At 38.8% G+C, this 21,002-nt stretch overlaps 1 protein-coding gene across 1 annotated transcript in view; it reads left to right on the top strand.

Moving 5' to 3' along the window:
* The window catches only part of Upf1 (Upf1 RNA helicase), an 88,571-nt gene that overhangs the window by 35,177 nt on the left and 32,392 nt on the right, over positions 1 to 21,002 (top strand). Inside the window, exons 6-10 of the mRNA XM_083118366.1 lie at positions 616 to 788; positions 4,088 to 4,295; positions 9,065 to 9,224; positions 12,696 to 12,979; positions 18,135 to 18,393. Of these exons, the coding sequence (XP_082974492.1) occupies positions 616 to 788; positions 4,088 to 4,295; positions 9,065 to 9,224; positions 12,696 to 12,979; positions 18,135 to 18,393 (1,084 nt within the window). The remainder of the gene's footprint in view (positions 1 to 615; positions 789 to 4,087; positions 4,296 to 9,064; positions 9,225 to 12,695; positions 12,980 to 18,134; positions 18,394 to 21,002) is intronic.

The raw sequence follows: 21,002 nt of genomic DNA, 5'->3' as shown, positions 1-21,002 counted from the left end.
CAACTAGCCATACTGCCAGAGGTCTATGGATGTGCTTAGACTCGCATTTCCTGGTCGTCTCATCAGCAGATTCGGCGATATTCCGTGACCTGCCAATTCTCCTGACTTTTTTCTTTGCGGTTACCTCAAATCCAAAGTATTCAAGGACAACCCTCCAAGAACCAGGGATGATTTGAAGGAGCAAATTCGGCAAGAGATCCACAACATTCTGTTGGAGATGCTACGCAAGGTCATGGGTGGATTTACTCTGAGACTCCGACAATGTGTGCAAAACCAAGGGTGCCATCTTACTGACACCATATTCAAAAAATGAACATTTTTCAGGTACACTAGTAATTTCCACTCGTGTACAGTACATTCATGTTCAAAAACTTAATATTTGCTCTCTTTTTTTTTTGTGATTTTTTTAAATCTTCCCCTTTGACTGTCTCACCCTGTAAATGCATAAAGACAGTATTTTAAAATGGCCTGGAAAACCTTGGAAAGTCATAGAATTTGTTTTCGCCAAAATTAGGAACCCTAAATCTACATTTGTCGAGTCTAGCTTGTAAGGAGACAAAAATTTTATAGTAAGCATAAATTAGGTTCTAAATTATGTATAATTTTTATTTTCAGGTATGAAGATGGCTACCAGTATCAGAATATCTTTGGTCCACTAGTAAAACTAGAAGCTGATTATGACAAGAAGTTAAAAGAATCGCAAACTCAGGATAATATTGAAGTCCGATGGGATGTCGGCTTGAACAAGAAGACTATTGCTTACTTCACTCTTGCAAAAACAGATGGAGGTAATTCTAGTTATATTATCTTATTTTGGAAAGAGTTTGTCCTCACTCATTGACTCAAAAGTTTTTGCCAGTACTTTGAAGGACGAAGCCTGAAAGTAGGTCCTTCCTGGAATATAAGGTTTTGTCTTTTGCATGTATTGCATCTTTGATATAAGTACAACCATGGTAGATATAAAAGACGTTTCCTTCCAAGTGCATCCAATAATTGAAGTAACAGGTAGATTTTTATACCCTTTTTTGAAAAACTGAATGGTGACTAACTAGATTTTTCAATTATTTTTACTTGAGTACCTTGTGGAACACTTATCGGTCACCATTCAAGCAAAAGGTAAAGTCGGTGGTTTATTAAGAATTTTCCATCTTAGGAGGGGGGTAAATGGGTAAATTTAGAGCCAAAATTACTATAAATTGGACCGTTTTGATAATTTTATTGAGTGTTGATAAAATTTTTGGGGAGATGTTAGGGGTGTGGATAAATCACTTGATACAGTTATGGGACAATGTGTCTCTCTGCAGAAAATCCGTGCTATGACAGTAAGGTAAGTAAAAGAATAAAGTTTTGCCAATTCTCTCATTATCATGATGTCCTAACAAAATTTACTGTCATGAAAACCTCAACTTCCCCCTTTACACAGTTATGACTGGGGGTCTGTGTCTTTTGCAAATCCTGATTTTGCATTAATCTGGTATAGATTGATAGTAAAAGTTCTAACTTTTAAGAATGTAACACAATGCAAACTACACACTAAAAAGTCTCCAATGTTTGCCACTTTCTTGTTGGCATTTTCTGGCAGTAAAAGTTGGGTAAGAAACACAAAATGGGGTATTGTTCAAGCTGTGTGCTGATCTTACCACCTCCACAAATGGCTGAGGTTGTGAATGTTGAGGATGGTACCTCCACATGTGGTAGCTTTACATACTTTAATCCTCACAATGACTGCTTTGTGAAATGGTACTTAACATACTTGAGCATTATAGCAGTTATAAACGTTACAATATAAAAACAGTGGAACCCTGATTTTATATTCCCCAGGTTTACATTTTCCCTCATTATACAGGGTGGCTCAATAAGTCACTTAACACCCTCATTACAAGGCCATAGCGGCATGGAATTTGAAATTGGCGATGACCAATCGTTATCTGGCCAAGGGGGAACCACATTGACGCCACCCACATGGTCGGCGGCCATCTTGATGTCCGCCATCTTGAATTCAACTTCAGAATTTTAAATGGGAAGGGGGTCGTGCGACATATCAAAATGGGCTAGAATTTCATGAGAAATGCAATGGTGAAGGTTTTTTCGACGTATCTTTAACCAGTAAAAAGTTATGACTGAATTCTTGTACCAATTTGCTCCTTTTCGAGGTGTTAGAAAAATGCCTTAAAATTTGTAATGCATCGAGATCAAAGTGACATCTATGGAGAGACGTTCGCATGCCATTGCACATTATTTTAATCAGATAAATCCATGAAGAGCTGTGCATTATGAATGGTTGTCGCAAACAATTTACAGTGTGACGCTTCCATTGAATTAAAAGTCCTTCACAGTGACAAGGCTAATGTTTATGTTCGTAAGGAAGTTCATAAACAGAATATGTGACTCTTGTCATTTGATAACTAACTTTGGACAAAAACTGGTTCATAACGTTCCCATAAGTGTTCTGGTGTTCTTCCCTATTGAAAAAACTCTGTAAAAAGTACCTTCTTCCATAAGCAAGGATGAAAAAAACTGTTTATTTAACAAATCCAAGTAGCCCTAAGCATTTAAGGTTCCGTTGATGGAAAATTGACTAACCAATCGTGTTCCACACAGCACGCCACACCATTAACTTACCAACACTAACCATTCAGCTTTGATCTGTCGAAAATGAGTTATCAGATAAAAATCATCGAATATTCTGTTTATGAACTTCCTTATGAACATAAACATTAGCCTTGTCACTGAAGGACTTCTAATTCAATGGAAGCGTCACACTGTAAATTGTTTGCGACAACCATTCATAATGCACAGCTCTTCATGGATGTATCCAATTAAAATAATGTGCAATGGCATGCGAACGTCTCTCCATAGACGTCACTTTGATCTCGATGCATTACCGAACAACTAAACAAATTTTAAGGCATTTTTCTAACACCTCGAAAAGTAGCAAATTGGTACAAGAATTCAGTCATAACTTTTTACTGGTTAAAGATACGTCGAAAAAACCTTCACCATTGCATTTCTCGTGAAATTCTAGCCCATTTTGATATGTCGCATGACCCCCTTCCCATTTAAAATTCTGAAGTTGAATTCAAGATGGCGGACATCAAGATGGCCGCCGACCGTGTGGGTGGCATCAATGTGGTTCCCCCTTGGCCTGATAACGATTGGTCATCACCATTTCCATGTTGCGTGCTGCAGTGGCCTTGTACTGGGGGTGTTAAGTGACTTATTGAGCCACCCTGTAGATTCAATCTTCATAGTCCTAACTAGAGCAAAATGCTATACAGTTTTCCCACATTTTAAGTGCTTTGACCTTGATCATCTGAAAAATTTTAAATTGAGGTTCAATTTACAACTGTACATACTAAACAAGTAAAATATTAAAATAACTGCCATGGAATCTACTTTCAGCACATGATACTGATATGGATATAATGACATGTATTTTGCATAATACAGTCTGTATATTACGATTTGGGACATATTTAATTGGTACTCAATCAGAATCCATCGATAATAGGCATATTGGTATATTGGTAAAAATTTCCAGTTTACTTTTATGGCCATAATGGTGTAATTCATGGACTCTGGTTTTGTATATTTCCAAATTCATATTTCCTTTCTCGATGTCAAAACTCACTGCAATCACCTGGTCACATTCATTAATGAACCACAGTATTGGTGACACTAGTGTGTAAAGTTGTAGACTTTCGATCTTGCCACGAAAGTTACCAGTTTCGAGTCCTGACTTGAACGTAGGTTTTCTTCTTGTGTTCTGTCATCAGTTTCATCTAATCATCACTCATCCTTGATGCAATTAGCCAAAAGTGACAGAAAAGTGAACTTAAATAAAAATGCAAGTGCAAGGAACAAGGTGAAGGAGTCATTAATTTTCTTCAAATACTACCTCATTGAATATTGCTATGGTGTATGTAAATTTTTTATATGTATGTGTTAAAATTTCTGATCGTTCCATCCATCTCACCATTTCTGATAGCTACAATCATCTCATATAGTGTAGTAATAATGTTCTTGCAGATGTTATAAGTAGTAGTGTTTGAATGTAATTATAATGTTAAATTGCTAAATATTTCAGACATGAAGTTGATGCATGGTGATGAACTGCGTTTACGCTATCTTGGCGAATTACACAAACCATGGTCTGGAGTAGGCCATGTGATAAAGATCCCAGATAACTATGGTGAGGAAGTGGGGATTGAGCTGAAGAGCAACAGTGGAGCTCCTACGGAGTGTATATCCAATTTTGTGGTTGACTTCATCTGGAAATCCACTTCCTTTGACCGGTGAGCTCAATTTGTTTCTGTGTTTTAATATTCATAAAATATTTTACTACATGGGAAATGCCAGATACTCGTTATCTGTAGTAAAGATTAAAGAATTCAACAGCATTAAATAACTTAATTTAACCTGCTTTCATTGTTTTAGTTCTTTGAATTGAAATGTTGAGACAATTGTCATTTATTTTTGTTTGAGTTAAGATTTTGTGTGTGCACACACACACACAAGCATGCTCGCGCGATTTGGGCTAAAAATTGGTATATTAAATGACATTTGGTTTTATGATAAACAAAAGCTCAAGTTTGATTTGAAAACATTTTGCTTATTATATTAAATTAAAATATAATTTTAATATCCACATGAATAATTTTCATCTTTGTTATTATGTATATGAAATGAATGCAACAAGATTATAATTTTGTATGGCAATACAGAACCAGAAGCAGGAAATTAAAATTAAAAAAAGAAAATAATAGCTTTTTGATGTACCTAATACCTAAACTATACCATTTCAAGTTTTAGATGTCCATACTGATAACTTCAGCCCTAATTGAGGGGCTTAGTGGAATAACAGTGTATCTCACATTAGCATGTTTTCAAGAAAAAGAAAGTTTTGCGTTTCAAGGCACCAACACTAATATGCAAGAGAGTTACACAATTCTAACAGTACAATGTAAAGGAATGTCTGTAATATTGCACTGCAAATCAACAGAAACTAACGTCAATTCCTTTGTGAGGAAGTGCATATGATTGTATCACTCGATGTCACTGTCGTCAATCTCTTTGATGACACCACATACTTGACTTGCTTCCCCCTGTGTTTCACTTCAGTTGTGTAAAACTGGTGGTAATTGGGTAGAATGTACTGCAACATTGTCATGATATTATCATATTTAGCCTTCTGGATAGCCCTAGCTTCCAGATACTTGCATTTCAAAACCACTTGCCGTAAGGATGGTGGCCGCCCTCTTCCTCGTTGGAAACTCACGTTACTCCACGGCTCACATTCGGAGTACGTGTATCACACTTGGATGATGTGGCTGCCGTTCGTGAAACGCATGCACGTTGCTTGTCTCATATTGAAGATTTGTCCATCTTCGGTTTTATTTTTCGTATTGTCAGAAGTGACAATACGGTTGACAGTGCCTTCATGTCCTGGGTGTTCATTTCCTTTACTGTAAAGGAATTATTTTTGCTTGCCTTCCTTATTAGTGTTATCCATTGCGAGGGTGTATAAACAGACTGTGTTTTCCTCTTAGACCTCTTAATGATGCCGAATTCTGCGTCACATGGTAGGAAAGTGTGGCCCGGGACCAAAACCTATGCTCTATTGTTTTGAGATGGGTAATGTCCAGCAAGTACATCCACAGGGCCATTATTACTGACTTCGTATTTTGTCCAATGCAAGAATCACTATATACTACAACCTTAGTGACAATGAAGTTCGACCAGTCACAAATATAGGAGTGCATTGTGAAAGAAGGAGAACACATGCATATGCTGAACATATTTTATTCAGCAGGCTACATGGAACAAAGGAAAACATAAATTTCCGCTGCAACGCAGCAATGTATGGTGTCCACACAAAATGAAACATTTTCGTCCATCTACACATGACATTGAAGTTCGACCACTGTTAGAGGGGATCCTGTTTACCATGGTGTGACGCCGCCCCGTCGGCGAATAACTGTGGCAATGCGTCGGGGCATGCTGCGGACTAGTCGTTCAAGGTATTCCACATCGATGCGGTGCCATTCCTCCTGCAGGCAGGCGATAAGAGCAGCCACTGTCGTGGGTCCCCTCTGTTGCACACGTCGCTTAAGAACACGCCACACATTCTCAATGGGCGAGAGGTCGGGACTCGATGGTGGCCATGGCAGAGTTCGCCAGTGATGGCGAGTCAACCATTCTCTTGTCAGCCGCGCTGTATGAGGCCTGGCATTGTCGTGTTGAAAGATGAGACGCCGCCTGTGGAACAGGTGCCTTCACACTGTGGGAAGATGCCGCTCCAGTATGCGTGTATAGGCGTGTGCATTCACAATGCCCTCACAGACGTGTAGTTGGCCAACCCCAGATGCCGTCATGCATCCCCATACCATCACTGACGCAGGTTTCTGTACCCGACGTGCATAACATTTTGCTTCATTCTGTTCCTCCTTCCGACAAATGACTGTTTTCCGTATTTTCCCGTACACAACATTGAAAATGGATTCGTCCATCCACAAAACCCTGTTCCACTGCCGAAATGTCCATTCCCGGACATTCGTGCCCACCGTAGTCGATTGCCTTTGTTCAACATGGAAAGGAAGGGTTTACGTTTCGCCTTGTACATGCGTACACTCGGTAACCGCATCGCTGTAGGTAACGGCGATTGGTTCTGGTTGACACTTCAATGTGAAAGCGTTCTCAAGTCCATAGTCGTAATTCGGCCACAGAAACATGATTGTTGGTCTGGATATAGCACCTAAATATCCGTAGGTCACGCGCGCTCAGCAGGCGTTTTCGACCGGGGGCCTTACCTGGCTCTGTAGTACCCGTATTTTGGTGGTGTTTGGTGATGCAGTGGATGGTTGACTTGGGTAAGTTCAGTTGGCACCCTATTTCCCGTTCACTGAGTCCATCCCGTTGCAACTCCACCACTCTTCTCCTCACGGTGTTGTCAATATGTTTGCCCCTGGCCATGGTGATGATGCACTGCGGTTCCTCGATGCACAGCACGCACTTATATACGGCGGACTCCCTTATCGTGTCCGTGACGTCAAGCTTCCGTCGAATGCGCCACTTTCTGGAATTTTCCGTATGGGTCTGGTGCCTCATCGAAGTTCAATGTCACGTGTATAGTTCCCCGTTTTCGTTCTTTACGTGACCTTGGGTGCAACATGCTGGGATCACGATTCTTGCCTGCTCACACGCCTCCTCTTACACACATGCGTCACTTCTGCGGGTCACCCATTCCACTGCCTATGCCTCTGTGCATTTAATCACGTATTCCTTTCTGGTCGAACTTCATTGTCACCAAGGTTGTATTACAGTAGACCTGCTGTGAACATCTTCCGGTAGGTTTGTCATCACTCTGAGGATACAGGTTCCAATTTCTTCACTACCCCAAGATGCGACAGATTCTGGTCAGATAAACATAACCGCAGAATCGTCATGACAGAAATGGATTCCAAAGCAGTATGTCCACAACTGCCACAGTTAGAACACAGTCTCCATGCTGATCATCGGTGTTGGAAGTGCTTGTTCGAGATCCATGACGTAACTATTGTGTTGCTGTCAACGTCTTGGCACTCATTTTTTGCATTCCTCAAGGACTGATATGCAGCTTCGGCTTTACGAAGATGCAACTCTTATTCGGGTGGCTTAGGTTGCACATGCTGCATCGAATCACATGTTTTGCATGTATCGGTGCATGACACTTGAAATGCAATCTTGAACTCATGGTTGAATACATGTCGATATGTGTGTAACTTCACTGGAGTAATAGTCTTTTGTTTGCACTGCAACTACATACGAGTGTTCTGGGTTTGAAGCCCTACTGTAGTGCGAACGGTATCTTGGGAAAGACGTGATGCGATTCCTGACAATATTCAATTCTTCCTGTGCAATAGCATGTGGCCTGTTGTAATGTCTACCTCTACCATCTTCTGGTGGTGAATGCATTGTTTGCAGACAAATCTTTCTTCCTTGCTTCTCTTTCGCCACGAGCGGTACACAATCTACACTCAGTGATGCCATGCACTGTCCAGTCGTTCACATGATGACCTGCGGATCACACCAAAAAGATAAGACATTTTGTTTGTTAAGGTGCCCATGTTAAAAAAGGAAAGGAAAATGTTATCTTTTGACTCGGAGTCTGTCCATGTACCTGCACCATTCACTTCTGCAACACACCACATCACTATGTGCTTTGTTTGGTACCTCTTTGCCTGTACGTCCAACGTTCATTTTACCTGTGTTCCTCTTGCTCTTACGTTCATTGTCTTTCTAATTTTCTTCCTTTATCTGTCGTTTCCGTGGTTTTACAGGTGAGCACACAAGACTGGAACAACTCACACCTTCTCTCACAGCTGCCATGTTTACTTTCAACAGTAAAATAGAAGAGTGACCACGAATGGATGATTACCTGGCTTGTAACCAATGGCAGACCGCAACACATTTTACATGCTTCATTGCGATAACAAGCAAAGAGGATAGATCATTATTACACTAACTTTCTGGTGTTGACTCAACTTGTCAGAAAAACAATTGTGTTGTTTCATTAATGTGGGTGTACAACCCATGTGATATGCAAATGGACTGTGAAAGTTTGTCACAAATCCAAATTTGTTGTTATCTCGATTTTCCACTAAGCCCCTCAATTATAAGTGCGAAGTACAAAACCATGAATTTGTGAAATTATTTATTTGATTAAATAATGTTGCAAATAAGTTAAAAGTAATATTATAATCAGCCATTTATTTTGCTATTAAAATTTGAAGGTGATTAAATTTGACATTTTGATTTTTATAAAAAAATACAGTTGGTTTTTATTATTTAATTTTTATTGATACAGTACTATTTTATACTTAGGCTACAAATGGTAATGTATATTAAGACATACCTTGTTACTGTAAATACAGATCTTTAGAAGTTTTTGCACAGTTTCAGAAATACTTTCAATACATTTGTGATACTACTGCAAAAAAGTAGATTTTGTTTATGCCTGAAGAGATTTTTACTAATTTTGTCATTATGTCCAAATTTTAATTTTTTATCTGTTGTTTACTTTCAGAATGCAGTTAGCATTAAGAAAGTTTGCCGTTGATGATACTTCTGTCTCAGGCTATATTTACCATCGTCTTCTTGGGCATGAAGTTGAAGAAGTTTTATTTAGATGTCATTTACCTAAACACTTCTCAGCTCCAAACTTACCAGATTTAAATAGATCTCAGGTGAGAGTTTACTGATCGTCTCTGATTCTAATATATCATGTTAAACTTTTGCAGAAAGTACACAGTCTTACCTTCATTAAAATCAGGAAAGAGGAGAAAACACAAAACAGCATGAAAATAGAAGACCAGAAAGTGCTGTTCATGCTTATGGAGATATTTTACCCTGTTTGTAGGATAAGGAAGGATAGAAGGTATAAACTCATGTCACTCAGTAACACCAAGCAGGAATTTGTTCTTTGAGTGTTCTGAGTTAAGTTTTATATCCTTTCTTCCATATCCTAAGGATGGAGGTATCCCAAGAATATATATATAACAGTTTATGGCTTTCAATTTTTATACCATTTTGTGTTTTGTTCCGGTTTCCCGATGTTAATGGAGGTAACAATAAATGCAACTGCTTTGTTCCTAAATATTATTAAAGAAGTTAAATGATTATCACAGTACAGCATTCACGAATGTACAAATGCGCACCCTGGTTTTCCTTGGGTAAAACTACAAACAATTATACAGGGTGTTTCACTCGATCTCGGACACTGATTTTTGCTTCTAAAAATCAAACTATTGGTCATACCTTGATGTATGAAAAGCATGGTGATGTCATTGTTGATGGTGCCACAGTCTCTAGTCCTTGCGTGGGCTTGCGCCATGCATCTCGGTGATTCTGCTGTTAAATGCCAATTGCACAGATGTGTGCTTTCAGTGCGATTACTTGGCCCTGCTGTTGTGATGCACCTGATAGTAGTCTGTGTTACGTTGAAAGTTCGTGCTTACAATCAGTGGTTCGTGATTACAGTACAGTATGAGTCAGTACTCAGTGGAACAGCCTGTGATTTCTTCCGGTCGAGCATGCTAAAAGGAGAGGTCTATAGCAAGAAGCCACACACTAACATGGAACTGCAAGACAGCATTTGGCGGGAAATAGACGCTGTGACTCCTGATGTGTTGGTGGCTACCTTCTGTAACATGGAGATACACATGCAGGCATGCATTGTTGCTAATGACGACCATTTCCAACCTGTGCTGTGACGTCACCATGCTTCTCATGCACCAAGGTATGTTCATTGCAAATTGCATTACTTTATGACCAATAGTTCGATTTGTATGTCAAAATCAGGAGCTGAGAGCAAGTGAAAAATCCTGTATCATGTTCAAGAAATGGCATCCTTAGTTGTAGGTATGCTGATCAAGAGCATATGGCATCATACTTATTCAGTGAGTCACCAACCCACACCACCTCCACCCTCTCCCTCCACAATGTTTATCTTCCCAAAGCTTTCACTTATGTAACCACCTTGTTCATTCTGTAGCAGAAGCAGAACTCAGGATGTTATTTCCATTTATTTCTTGCCCAACAAATACTCCCATACAGTGGCGGCTCATGGTGAACCAAAGTGGAGGTGCGACAGCTCACAAATTTGCTCTACTTGTAATGTGAGTTTAATTGATTAATTTCGTATATAACAGCCAACATGATAAGAAATTGATATATTCGTCTTTACTGAATATCATGTTTTGCACGTTTGCTCATATTATGATAAATTAATAATTATTTAACAGTAATGCAAAGATTACGAAAGATGGAAGAAGAAATAGAGTTCTAACAGATTTAGTTGTTTGTTTTTAACTTAACAGAGGGGAATATTGATAAGCACAATGACGAATATTTACGTGCATTGAACGTGAAAATTACTAGTAAAAATGTTACACAAAAGAACGTTTCCTGTCCAACATGACTAATTGATATATGAAATAGGGCAGCAAAGTAAATATCTCACTGGAAAGGTGATATCTGCGTTACCAGAAGCTCAAGCTCTACAGTAAAAACTCAAACTTACCAGAAATCTTCTTCAGACATGCTTGTTCTAGATTCAAATTCGGTCTACCCCGGCCTAGGTTTTTTGTGTTTATTTTATTCATCCAGACTTCTGGTAGAAAAACTTCGCACCAACAAGTTCTCCACATAGCTCATCGCAACAAACGCACAACTACAGCACACTACCGAAAAAGCTTCACTTTTCCATGGAAGACGAAGAAACAACAAGCAAAGAAAATCGAGTATTCTCTTTGCAACAAGTGTCAATGCTATCATCTACCCATGCAGTCATTTTATTGTCTCGGGGTTGCCAGACAATTTTGCCAAATTTTCAGAAATTCGTAGTACACAGGTTCCTGTAGCGGCTCTTGGTGAGTTTAGATGACTAGTTTCTAATTTATTTAACAGCCGGCTTGAAAAGAAATTGTGAAACTTTGTCACACTATCAGGGTTTTTTCAAAACGTCCTAATCAAAACATGTAATTAAAGCTGTAGCCGACTTCCGTGGCTAGCATACATCATTGCAAAGCCATGGATCCTGGGTTCGAATCCCGGCCTGGACATGGGTGTTCTTTGTGAGTGCCCGTCCATCATTTAATTATCACTTATCCTCATCGTCATGATTACCAAAAAGTAGCAGAAAGCGACGGTAAATAACAAATATCAAGCACCTGTCTGTACTTTTTCAGTTACCGATATTTTCTTTCCTCATTGGAAATTGCATTATTTATTGCTCTATGGAATACAGAATGATTTCTTTCGACGGTTGGTAATTTTCCTTCTTGTGTTAACTTCTTTGCTTCTGGCAACTTTCCATTGTTTACTGTTCTCTGGAGAGAGGGCCAGCTTCGCCTAGGGGGTTGGTTTCGGACGACAAACCCTCCGTCCTCCCAGCCACAGATCACGTGCGTGTTATTCCGCCAGTTCCCTCGCCTCTTACCCCTCGCGGCCGCGCCTGAGAATGCTCTACGTCTCATAAGGTGGGAGGACGGCGCCCCGCCAGATTTCTCTCTGAAGTTCCGTATTCCCCCGCACGTGGTGTGCAAACTTCGCAATTGTCGCAGAAGAATGAATACAGAACCGACTAACCAACGATCTATAAGCAACGGAATATTTGTAATTCAGACAATGTAAAAGATAATATATAAATGTTAAAGCAATGTTTGTTCGCTTGTGATTACACACGGCAGTGCGGCGCCCGTATCGTCCTTATGAGCGGCCGCCCCTGCTCCCATAGTGTTTTAATATTATTACTAAAGAAATCTAACCAAGTAATTGTTATTTGTGCCTGTTGATATTATACGTGTTGTACACAGTTACATAGTGAAATCATGCATGGTTTCCTCTTGCTTGTCCAAAATATTTCATGCATAATACGGACCACAGTTTTTGTGCATTATACATGAGTAAATACAGTATTAAAAAAGTTTAATTATTTAAGGAAATCCATTTTGTCATAGAATTTTACATGGTTTAAAATGTTTCCATACTTGTTACTCCTGAAAGGTATCAACTACTGTACCTTGTTAGAATTTTGGATGAGAGTTACTTGAGCAAGAAATTGTAGAATCTTACATGATGGAAGATGTGGAATAACATATTAGTTTATTTCATTGCTAACAAAATTATCATCGCCATTACTATTTTCATTTATTTAGGTGTATGCTGTGAAACATGCTCTTCAACGCCCATTGTCCCTAATTCAAGGCCCACCCGGAACAGGCAAAACCGTGACATCAGCTACCATTGTGTATCATTTGGTGAAACAGAATGGTGGTCCAGTGCTAGTGTGTGCCCCATCAAACATTGCAGTGGATCAACTCACAGAGAAGATCCATAGAACAGGGCTGAAAGTTGTTCGTCTTTGTGCAAAGTCCAGAGAAGCTATTGATTCTCCAGTGTCGTTTCTGGCTCTTCACAATCAGATTCGTAGCATGGACAGGTAAGGAGGCTGTTTCATTTGCATATATTAATTCTGTGATGAAAATCCTGATTCCCTTTAGTGCACTCTTTTGAAGAATAACATGTAATGCTGAGATTTTTTGTTTGTCTTGGTTTTGTATTGATTGGAACTAGGGATGTGACGAAGCTGAAAATTTACCGATGCCGATACACTCACCAATAATTTTTGGAACCTATACCGATGCCAATATTTAACCGATTTCGATACATAAGATTATTAAACAGAAATGGGATGTTATTTTCATCATGACAAAAATAAATTTACTATGTACATTTCTATTGCATATCATACATATATACTCTCAAGAGATGCGAATGTACATTTGCATCTACAAATGCTGGTTATGTGAACCTTTAAGAATATGGATTCTCAAGAGATTTAACATTAGTACACAAGGAAGTTCTTTGAAATGCAAAATGAATTCCTGTTCTTAATATTGGCAATTTACTGCTGCCAGATTCAACTTCAGAAACACGAGTTTTATAACATATTGGTTACGTGCGTATTACTCACTATCTATAAACAAAAATACGTTAGAGTATTCAAATTGGTCTACTTACGCAAGTGAGTATGTATTCTTACGTGGACGACGTTTCGGAAGCTTTACTGCTTCCTTCCTCAGGTTGTCGTTTTCACCTCGGAATATCAAGCCATGTCAGAGAAGTGTCATGTAAGGATACTGCGCGGCGCCATCTGCCCGCTCGCTTCTCCTTGACAGGGAGTTTAGGCTCTCAACGGCCACTCCAGTTTACCGTAGCGGTGGTTTTTACATGTTTTATTGTGAGTTTTAAGGGGTTTTTAGCAAAGTGGTTTTAATTCTGTATAGGTCAAGCACTATGAAGTGTTTTTAACCCGAACCTTTCACCCAGTATCCTTACATGACACTTCTCTGACATGGCTTGATATTCCGAGGTGAAAACGACAACCTGAGGAAGGAAGCAGTAAAGCTTCCGAAACGTCGTCCACGTAAGAATACATACTCACTTGCGTAAGTAGACCAATTTGAATACTCTAACGTATTTTTGTTTAAACACGAGTTTTGGAAGCACTTCAGGAAGTAACCTACTTCTTCTCTTATCGCAAATCTTTTCAGCAACACTAAACACTCAATCACTGAATACTGATGCAGCAGGTATGCCCAAGTATTTTCTCAGCACTTGCTTCAGGTTTGAATACTCATTTTTGAATTTCCAATACAACAGCAGTTCCTGGTTCAGCAATGTACTGTTTTATTTCCAATTTTGAGTTAGGTTGATCCTCTAAATGAGAGTTTGCAATAATTTTATTACAAAACTAGAATATAAAACTTATTAGAAGATAAAACTCTAGTATAATCTGTACCGGTTTAAATATCGGATTTTTGCCGATGCCGATCTGTCAATTTCTGCCGATTTTCATACATCTGTAATCGGCTTCGGCACGTCCCTAATTGGAACAAATGAGATGTCAACATGTGCCACAAATTTGAGAAAAATACACATACAATAAGATAACTAGGACTGAACCAATATCACTTCAAACCATTACCAACGCAATTGCCAAATACTCTTATCGATTCTCACTGATACCGATAGTTGAAAATTATAGCAATTGTAGAATATTATAATTTTGAATATGTAAGTTTTCCCGTGGAGCTATACCACAGCAATCTGCCAGAATTTTGTTTAAAATGTTCTTACTTTTATAAAATATAATCCTTGGCACAACAGCCCTTGAAGGCCAGGGCCTATCTACAATCTGCCAGCTTCACTCCCATCTCCCGAGGTGTTAGATATCCAACCAGTTATGGGGTAATGTGTGATAATCACAATGTACCCCCAGTTGTTGTAGGTTTAAATGACCAGGTTACGCTTCTCCCAGGAAATTTGAACTTGCGCGTGTTCCTTAGCCAGAGCTCAAAACATGATGCCTTAGACCGCATGGCCAACGTGCATGCGGACAGGTGGATAATAGTAATGGCCAAAAATAATAAAATGGTGGTGAAAACTGTGTTGACCATTTTACTTTATACAGTGGAACCTCAATTTTATGTTCCACAGTTTTACATTTTCCCACATTATGCATTCAACTTTTATGGTCCCATTAGAGCAAAATGGTATAAAAGTTTCCCTGATTTTGCATTTTTCCGTATTTTAAAGTTTTTTAAGCTTGGTCACCTGAAAAATGTAAAATTGAAGTTCCACTGTATATATGACAGTATTCAGGTTAGCAGTCAGGTTTAATCTCTTTCTCAAAATAAATTATTTATAGCTGCTTGAAGTGAAGTATGTAAGCACAATAGGTAACTGCATGTTAGCATTTTCATGGAAACTTATTTTTCTTCGGTTAAAAAAATGTGTATATATGAGGTGGTATCAAAAGGTTTTGCCTGTTGAGGTATAATTTGTTTAATAATGGAAAGATTGAAACAATGAACATACATATAATTTGCCTGTAGTGTCCTCTACTCAGAGTTATCCTTACACATAGTTCCCATCACGTTCGATGCATTTGTGCCAGCGTTTTATCCAGCCCTCAAAACCAGTTTGTAAAAATTCCACAGAACACTCCCTGTCCCACCGTTTAGAGATGTTTTAACCTCCTGTAGGTCATCGAATCTCATGCCGCGAAGCACAGACTTAGCTCAGACTTTATGGTATCCCAAACTCTCAACCATTGCATGTGCTGACCCATAGGAAATTTCCTGGCTGGTAATGCGTCTATCCTCTCGAATGAGCTCATCATCCCCATGGCGGTTCTCGTTGGTCAACGACGTTGATGGCCTGCCACTTCTTGTCATATCCACACTTTCGGTTTCTCCCACTTTGAACTTAACTACTTAAGTCTGAGCTAAGTCTGTGCTTCGTGGCATGAGATTCGATGACCTACAGGGGTTAAAACAGCTTTGAATCGGTGAGGCAGGGAGTGTTCTGTGGAATTGTTCCAAACTGGTTTTGAGGGCTGGATAAAATGCTCTCTCAAATGCATCGAACATGATGGGAACTATGGGTAAGGGTAAGTCTGAGTAGAGGACACTACAGGCAAACTATATGTATGTTCATTGTTTCAATCTTTCCATTATTAAACAAATTATACCTCAACAGGCAAAACTTTTTGATACCCCCTCGTATATACAGGACATGCTAAGCCAACATAACCAAGAAAATTAAATTTTTGGCAGAGATTCCAAATGTGTGATGATTTTTACAAGTTGTGCAAGTTCCATTTAAAATACTAGAAATGCTTGTGAAAGTAACTTTGGAGTTCAGGAAAACTAATTTGTGCATATTAGAGATTTAAATTACCCAAGAAAAATCATAAAATCCATTTCTCTCTACGATATTGTTCTGAAAATGACTAGAAAGTGCCCTTTGCTTAATATCCATGTTATATGCGCACCCCTAAAGAGATGTGCAACATTTTAGCAAACTGTGTGAGAAAGTTTTATTCCGGAAAGTATCTGCTTGATATCATTGATTTAAGTTCCAACTGATACTTTAAAATACCAGCCAATCAACCTTAAAGATAACCAAACCTATGAACACCAAACCAATTAACTGCTTCAGTGGGTAAATGAATTAAGTGTGTCATTTTCCCTCTCACCACCGTTACACACACAAGTTCAAGACTCAGCATTGGCATTTTGGTTCTTGTGTCAGCGTTCATTCATCAGTTTCATCTAATCATTCATCCCTAGCTAAAAGTGACACAGAAGCAACATGAATAATACAAACGCAAATACACTTTCTGTAACTTAAGCCATATCAGAATAAACGTACGGGATGTCCCTTGCCAGTTTTCCTTCTTTTAATGTATTACTACTGGAAAACTAATGCTCAAACAGTTAAAAAGTTAATTGGCAAGTAAAGGCAACCTTCCACAACTTTAGAAAATTCAATCCTTTAGAGGCATGGAAAATTTGTGGTTAATCATTTGTATGTCAGGTGGTTTGCCCCATATCCACAGTAATGGAAGAATGACATCTTCAATGTACTAAAAAAATTACACCATTTTGGTATATACACTTTGTCAGGTTGTTCTTGGCCACACACAATTGAGCCACTGTCTTTCATTTATGAAAGCAACACAGTGAAATAGATTATCAGAGGAATTTGGTTCAAAAATGCAATTAGTCACAGAAAAGCAACACAGAATTTTAAATGATGCAAACTGAGGAATAAGAGAAAGATTTGCAGCAGTTTTTCAGAAAATGAGATGATACGTAATCACGATACAAAAGTACACATGTTAAAAGGATGCCGATAGCTGATGTTTTTCATGTTCCCTAATAACAACAGAACAGTAGTTCCTTCAGTGAACGTTTTCAGTTGCTACTAAAAGTATACTATTTACTTTAGTATTTCAGTATCAAAGTGTTCACTAATAAAGTGGCAAATGTAATGTATTTAAGAATCAAACTTTCAGATTTGTTAATTTACCACTTTATGACAGAAATAACCTGTATTATATTGTATCTTGTTCCTTATAATAGATACAATTTCAATATTTTAATAACAATATGACGTGATGTCTAACTCTGATTTGTAAATAATTCTCAGTTATACATATTATTTTCTCTTCGCGTTGACATACATATAACACACGTTCAACTGTATTTACATTTTTGTAACTGAAAAGCATGATTATTTCTCTAATCTTTTTATCATGTTGTAGTTTCTATGAATATATTTAGAATATTTCATGAAGACAAAATTTAAAATCCACCTGATAGTACATAAATCTTCACACACACGCATTTAATCATGAAGAGTATCACAATGTTATCAGTATCAGCTGAGCCCTAGTTAAATTACTAGTTTGTCACTTTATTTGTGTTCACATAAACTGATAAAGCAAATGGACTTGTACTGCTCTTATGTACTGCACTTAATTTAATTTTATATTTGATTGAGTTGGTGTTTTAAGTTCACTTTATGCACAGTAAGGTTAATTGGAATTGGCCCTACAGTTAAAGTGGAATCCGAACCACTATGTGCCTCCACGCAGTATCAAACCGGGACCTCTTGAGTACAAGGCAACGACTCTACAACCGTGCCATCGAGGAGGCACAATTTTATATTAGATTTTACAATACTGGCTAGTGGTACCATTGCCTATGTTGATAAAATTATTATATTTGTCCTCTCCTTGATAGCAATACAGAACTTCAGAAACTTCAGCAGCTGAAAGATGAAACGGGAGAGTTGTCGTCAGTTGATGAGAAGCGATATAGGCTACTCAAGAAGGCAGCCGAGAAGGAGTTGCTGGAAGCTGCTGATGTGATATGCTGTACCTGTGTTGGAGCTGGAGACCCAAGATTAGTTCGCCTTAAATTTCATTCCATTCTCATTGATGAGAGTATGCAGGCTACTGAACCAGAGTGCATGGTGCCAGTTGTGTTAGGAGCTAAGCAGGTAAGACCACCTACTGTGGCAGTAATATGATGGTACTTATTATTTGTATTAATGCAAAAGCTGGTGTACAGTGGAACCCCGATTTTACGTATTTCAGGGGCCTGTAAATAGACCGGCTATGAAAATCAGTGGCGGATTAACGTAACGTAGGAATGGTAGGTGACTGCTTCTATCTGCTGGTTATTAGGTTCAATTTATGCTTCCGATCGTGTTGGATCATCATTTACTCTGTAAACTGGTAATTGGTTGCTAGTTTTAGAGGTATCAGGTAATTGAAGGGGGGTGATCACTTGATATACTTGGACATCAAGTATATTTATGTACTGTAATCAAAGTGTCCTGGATTCAGTTCACAGTGGAGACATGTAGAATATTTGAGATCCTACTTTAAGCTGCAAATGTGTTCAGTCCCAATCATCCCAACTGCATAAAGTGAACTGAAAACAAGCTTTGTCAAAGTTACACATTTTTAGACTTCACAATAGGGGGTTTGTTATCAGTGACGTGCCCAGGATTTTTGAAAGGGAAGGGGAGGGGGTTACTTATACTTTTTGAATAGTCTGCCCTCATTTTGCATCTTTTCCTGCCTTTGACGTTCTTGTCTTTTTTCAAATACTCTGCAAAAGAGGGGTTATGACCCCCCCCCATCAAACCCTCCCCTGAGCTTGCCACTGATTGTTATTTACGTTGGATTTAGCAGTGTTATGGAGGGCAAACACCCCTTCCACCAATAGTTTCCCGTAAATAACAGGTTTTTTTTTATCTTCCCCTCCATATTTAATATTTCGCGATTTATTTTCAGCATGTGAATGGTTCCCAAGAAAAGTATCGAGTATAAGATGTTTTTTCAGAAGGCAAGACAAGAAAAAAAATTAGCTTGTCTTTTAACTCATGTTTCGTAATCTTCAAAAGCAAAACAACCTTCTGAAGGGAGATTGCAAACAATGCCGTTTTTCTTCCGCTTACGATGGATGAGTCATTGCTCTGGAGCCACGAGACATAACACTGGCACCAACTGCTCACTGCCTGCAGACACCATTCCGACTGGCAATAAGGGGAGGGAGTGAAGACGAACAGGTGGTGCAGCTGTGCAAATGCTGTTGTTGAACAAAAGTCTTATCAGAAGTATGCTCCGAGTCATTCCTGGTTAAGTTGCAGAAAGGAGGAGGATCACCACTGACATACGAGCAACATTTCGAACGCAGATATAGGCATTAAAAAAAGAGAAATGGACTGAATCATGCACACCAGTGGTGGGTTAATGAGCTCGTGCTGGGGAAGATGTGGGAGATGTGATCATCACCATGCTCTGGCTGCTTTTACCCCCTATTCGATTTCGGCCAATTTGGAGGTGATGTGATCAGCACCATGCTTGGGTAGCCTTTACTAGGGATGATATCACGATATATCGTCAAGAAAATATCATCACATGATAAGATTTGATATTTTTTCCATATCCTGATATCGGCAATATATTGTCTCCGCGATATATATCGTCAATATGGTGATGTTATATTGCTGACACATTATATATTGTAAAATATGGTGACAATATATTGCTGACACAATATATGTCTCTAAAATATCATGACGATATATTGCTGGTACAATATATATCATTAGAATATCATGACGATATATTGCCAACATGATATATATCACCAAATATCATGACAATATATCGTCTACTTGATATTGCCTGCATGATATTTTTTCAATACCACGACATATCGCCCAACACTAGCCTTTACCCTCCAGGGTTGCCCCAAGGTACCCATTTATTTGAGGCTAGGTGAATTCCAGAGCTGCTTTATGCATCAGCTTAGATCACCCACCCCGGGAATCGAACCCAGGCTTCCAGTGGCAGTCAGACACCCTACCGACTAGGCGACCATGGCTCCCCTGCAAATGAGAAAAAGTAAATAAATATATGCTCTTTTGGCTCAAATAAGCATTTTAATGGTATTCAGATGTGCACTAAATTTTACTGCTCCCAGAGAATATTGCCACACCCCTTGTCCACTCATTTTCCCGACTCCGTCACTACAACATGCGAGTCACATAATCTGCATGAAAGAAACAGTTCTCTGCCCCACGCAGAATAATCACTTTAGCTTATTCATTTTCAGCTTCATTCTGATAACCAAAAGACACAGCATTCGTGAAAAAAAACTTTGGATTAAAAATAATTTACAGTGAAATATAGACTAGATCCAATCGTATTTCCTTAGGAATCTAAACTACTTTCCATTAAAGAAGAAGTGCAGTTCTTATTGAGTATCGGATAGCGGAGGTTGGCAAACCCTTCTTATTTATTTTCCATTCCAACGCTGCAGGCAAGAAGAAAGGAAAAGTTTTCACAAACAAACCCCCTCCCTACTTTTCTTTTTCGTTCCTGTCAACTAGGAAGGATTCCGTAAATCCAAATTCTAAGGAATGCATCATTTAGCAAGAATCGGTTTGGCAACAGTGTTATTGTTGTCTGATCCTGAGGTAGAAGAATCAGCCCATTGTATCTTTACGGGGAATTTAAGAAGTGCCGTTTTCTCTTCATGTCAGTCAAGGAAGGTGGCACAAATGCAAATTGTGCCTCGTCTCCCCCCTCACTC

This window comes from Lepisma saccharinum, chromosome 3 (genome assembly GCF_977018435.1).
Source record: "Lepisma saccharinum chromosome 3, izLepSacc3.1, whole genome shotgun sequence".
Taxonomy (NCBI): Eukaryota; Metazoa; Arthropoda; class Insecta; order Zygentoma; family Lepismatidae; genus Lepisma; species Lepisma saccharinum.
The sequence above is the reverse complement of the archived record's forward strand: the minus strand, read 5'-3'. Positions and strand labels throughout refer to the sequence as shown.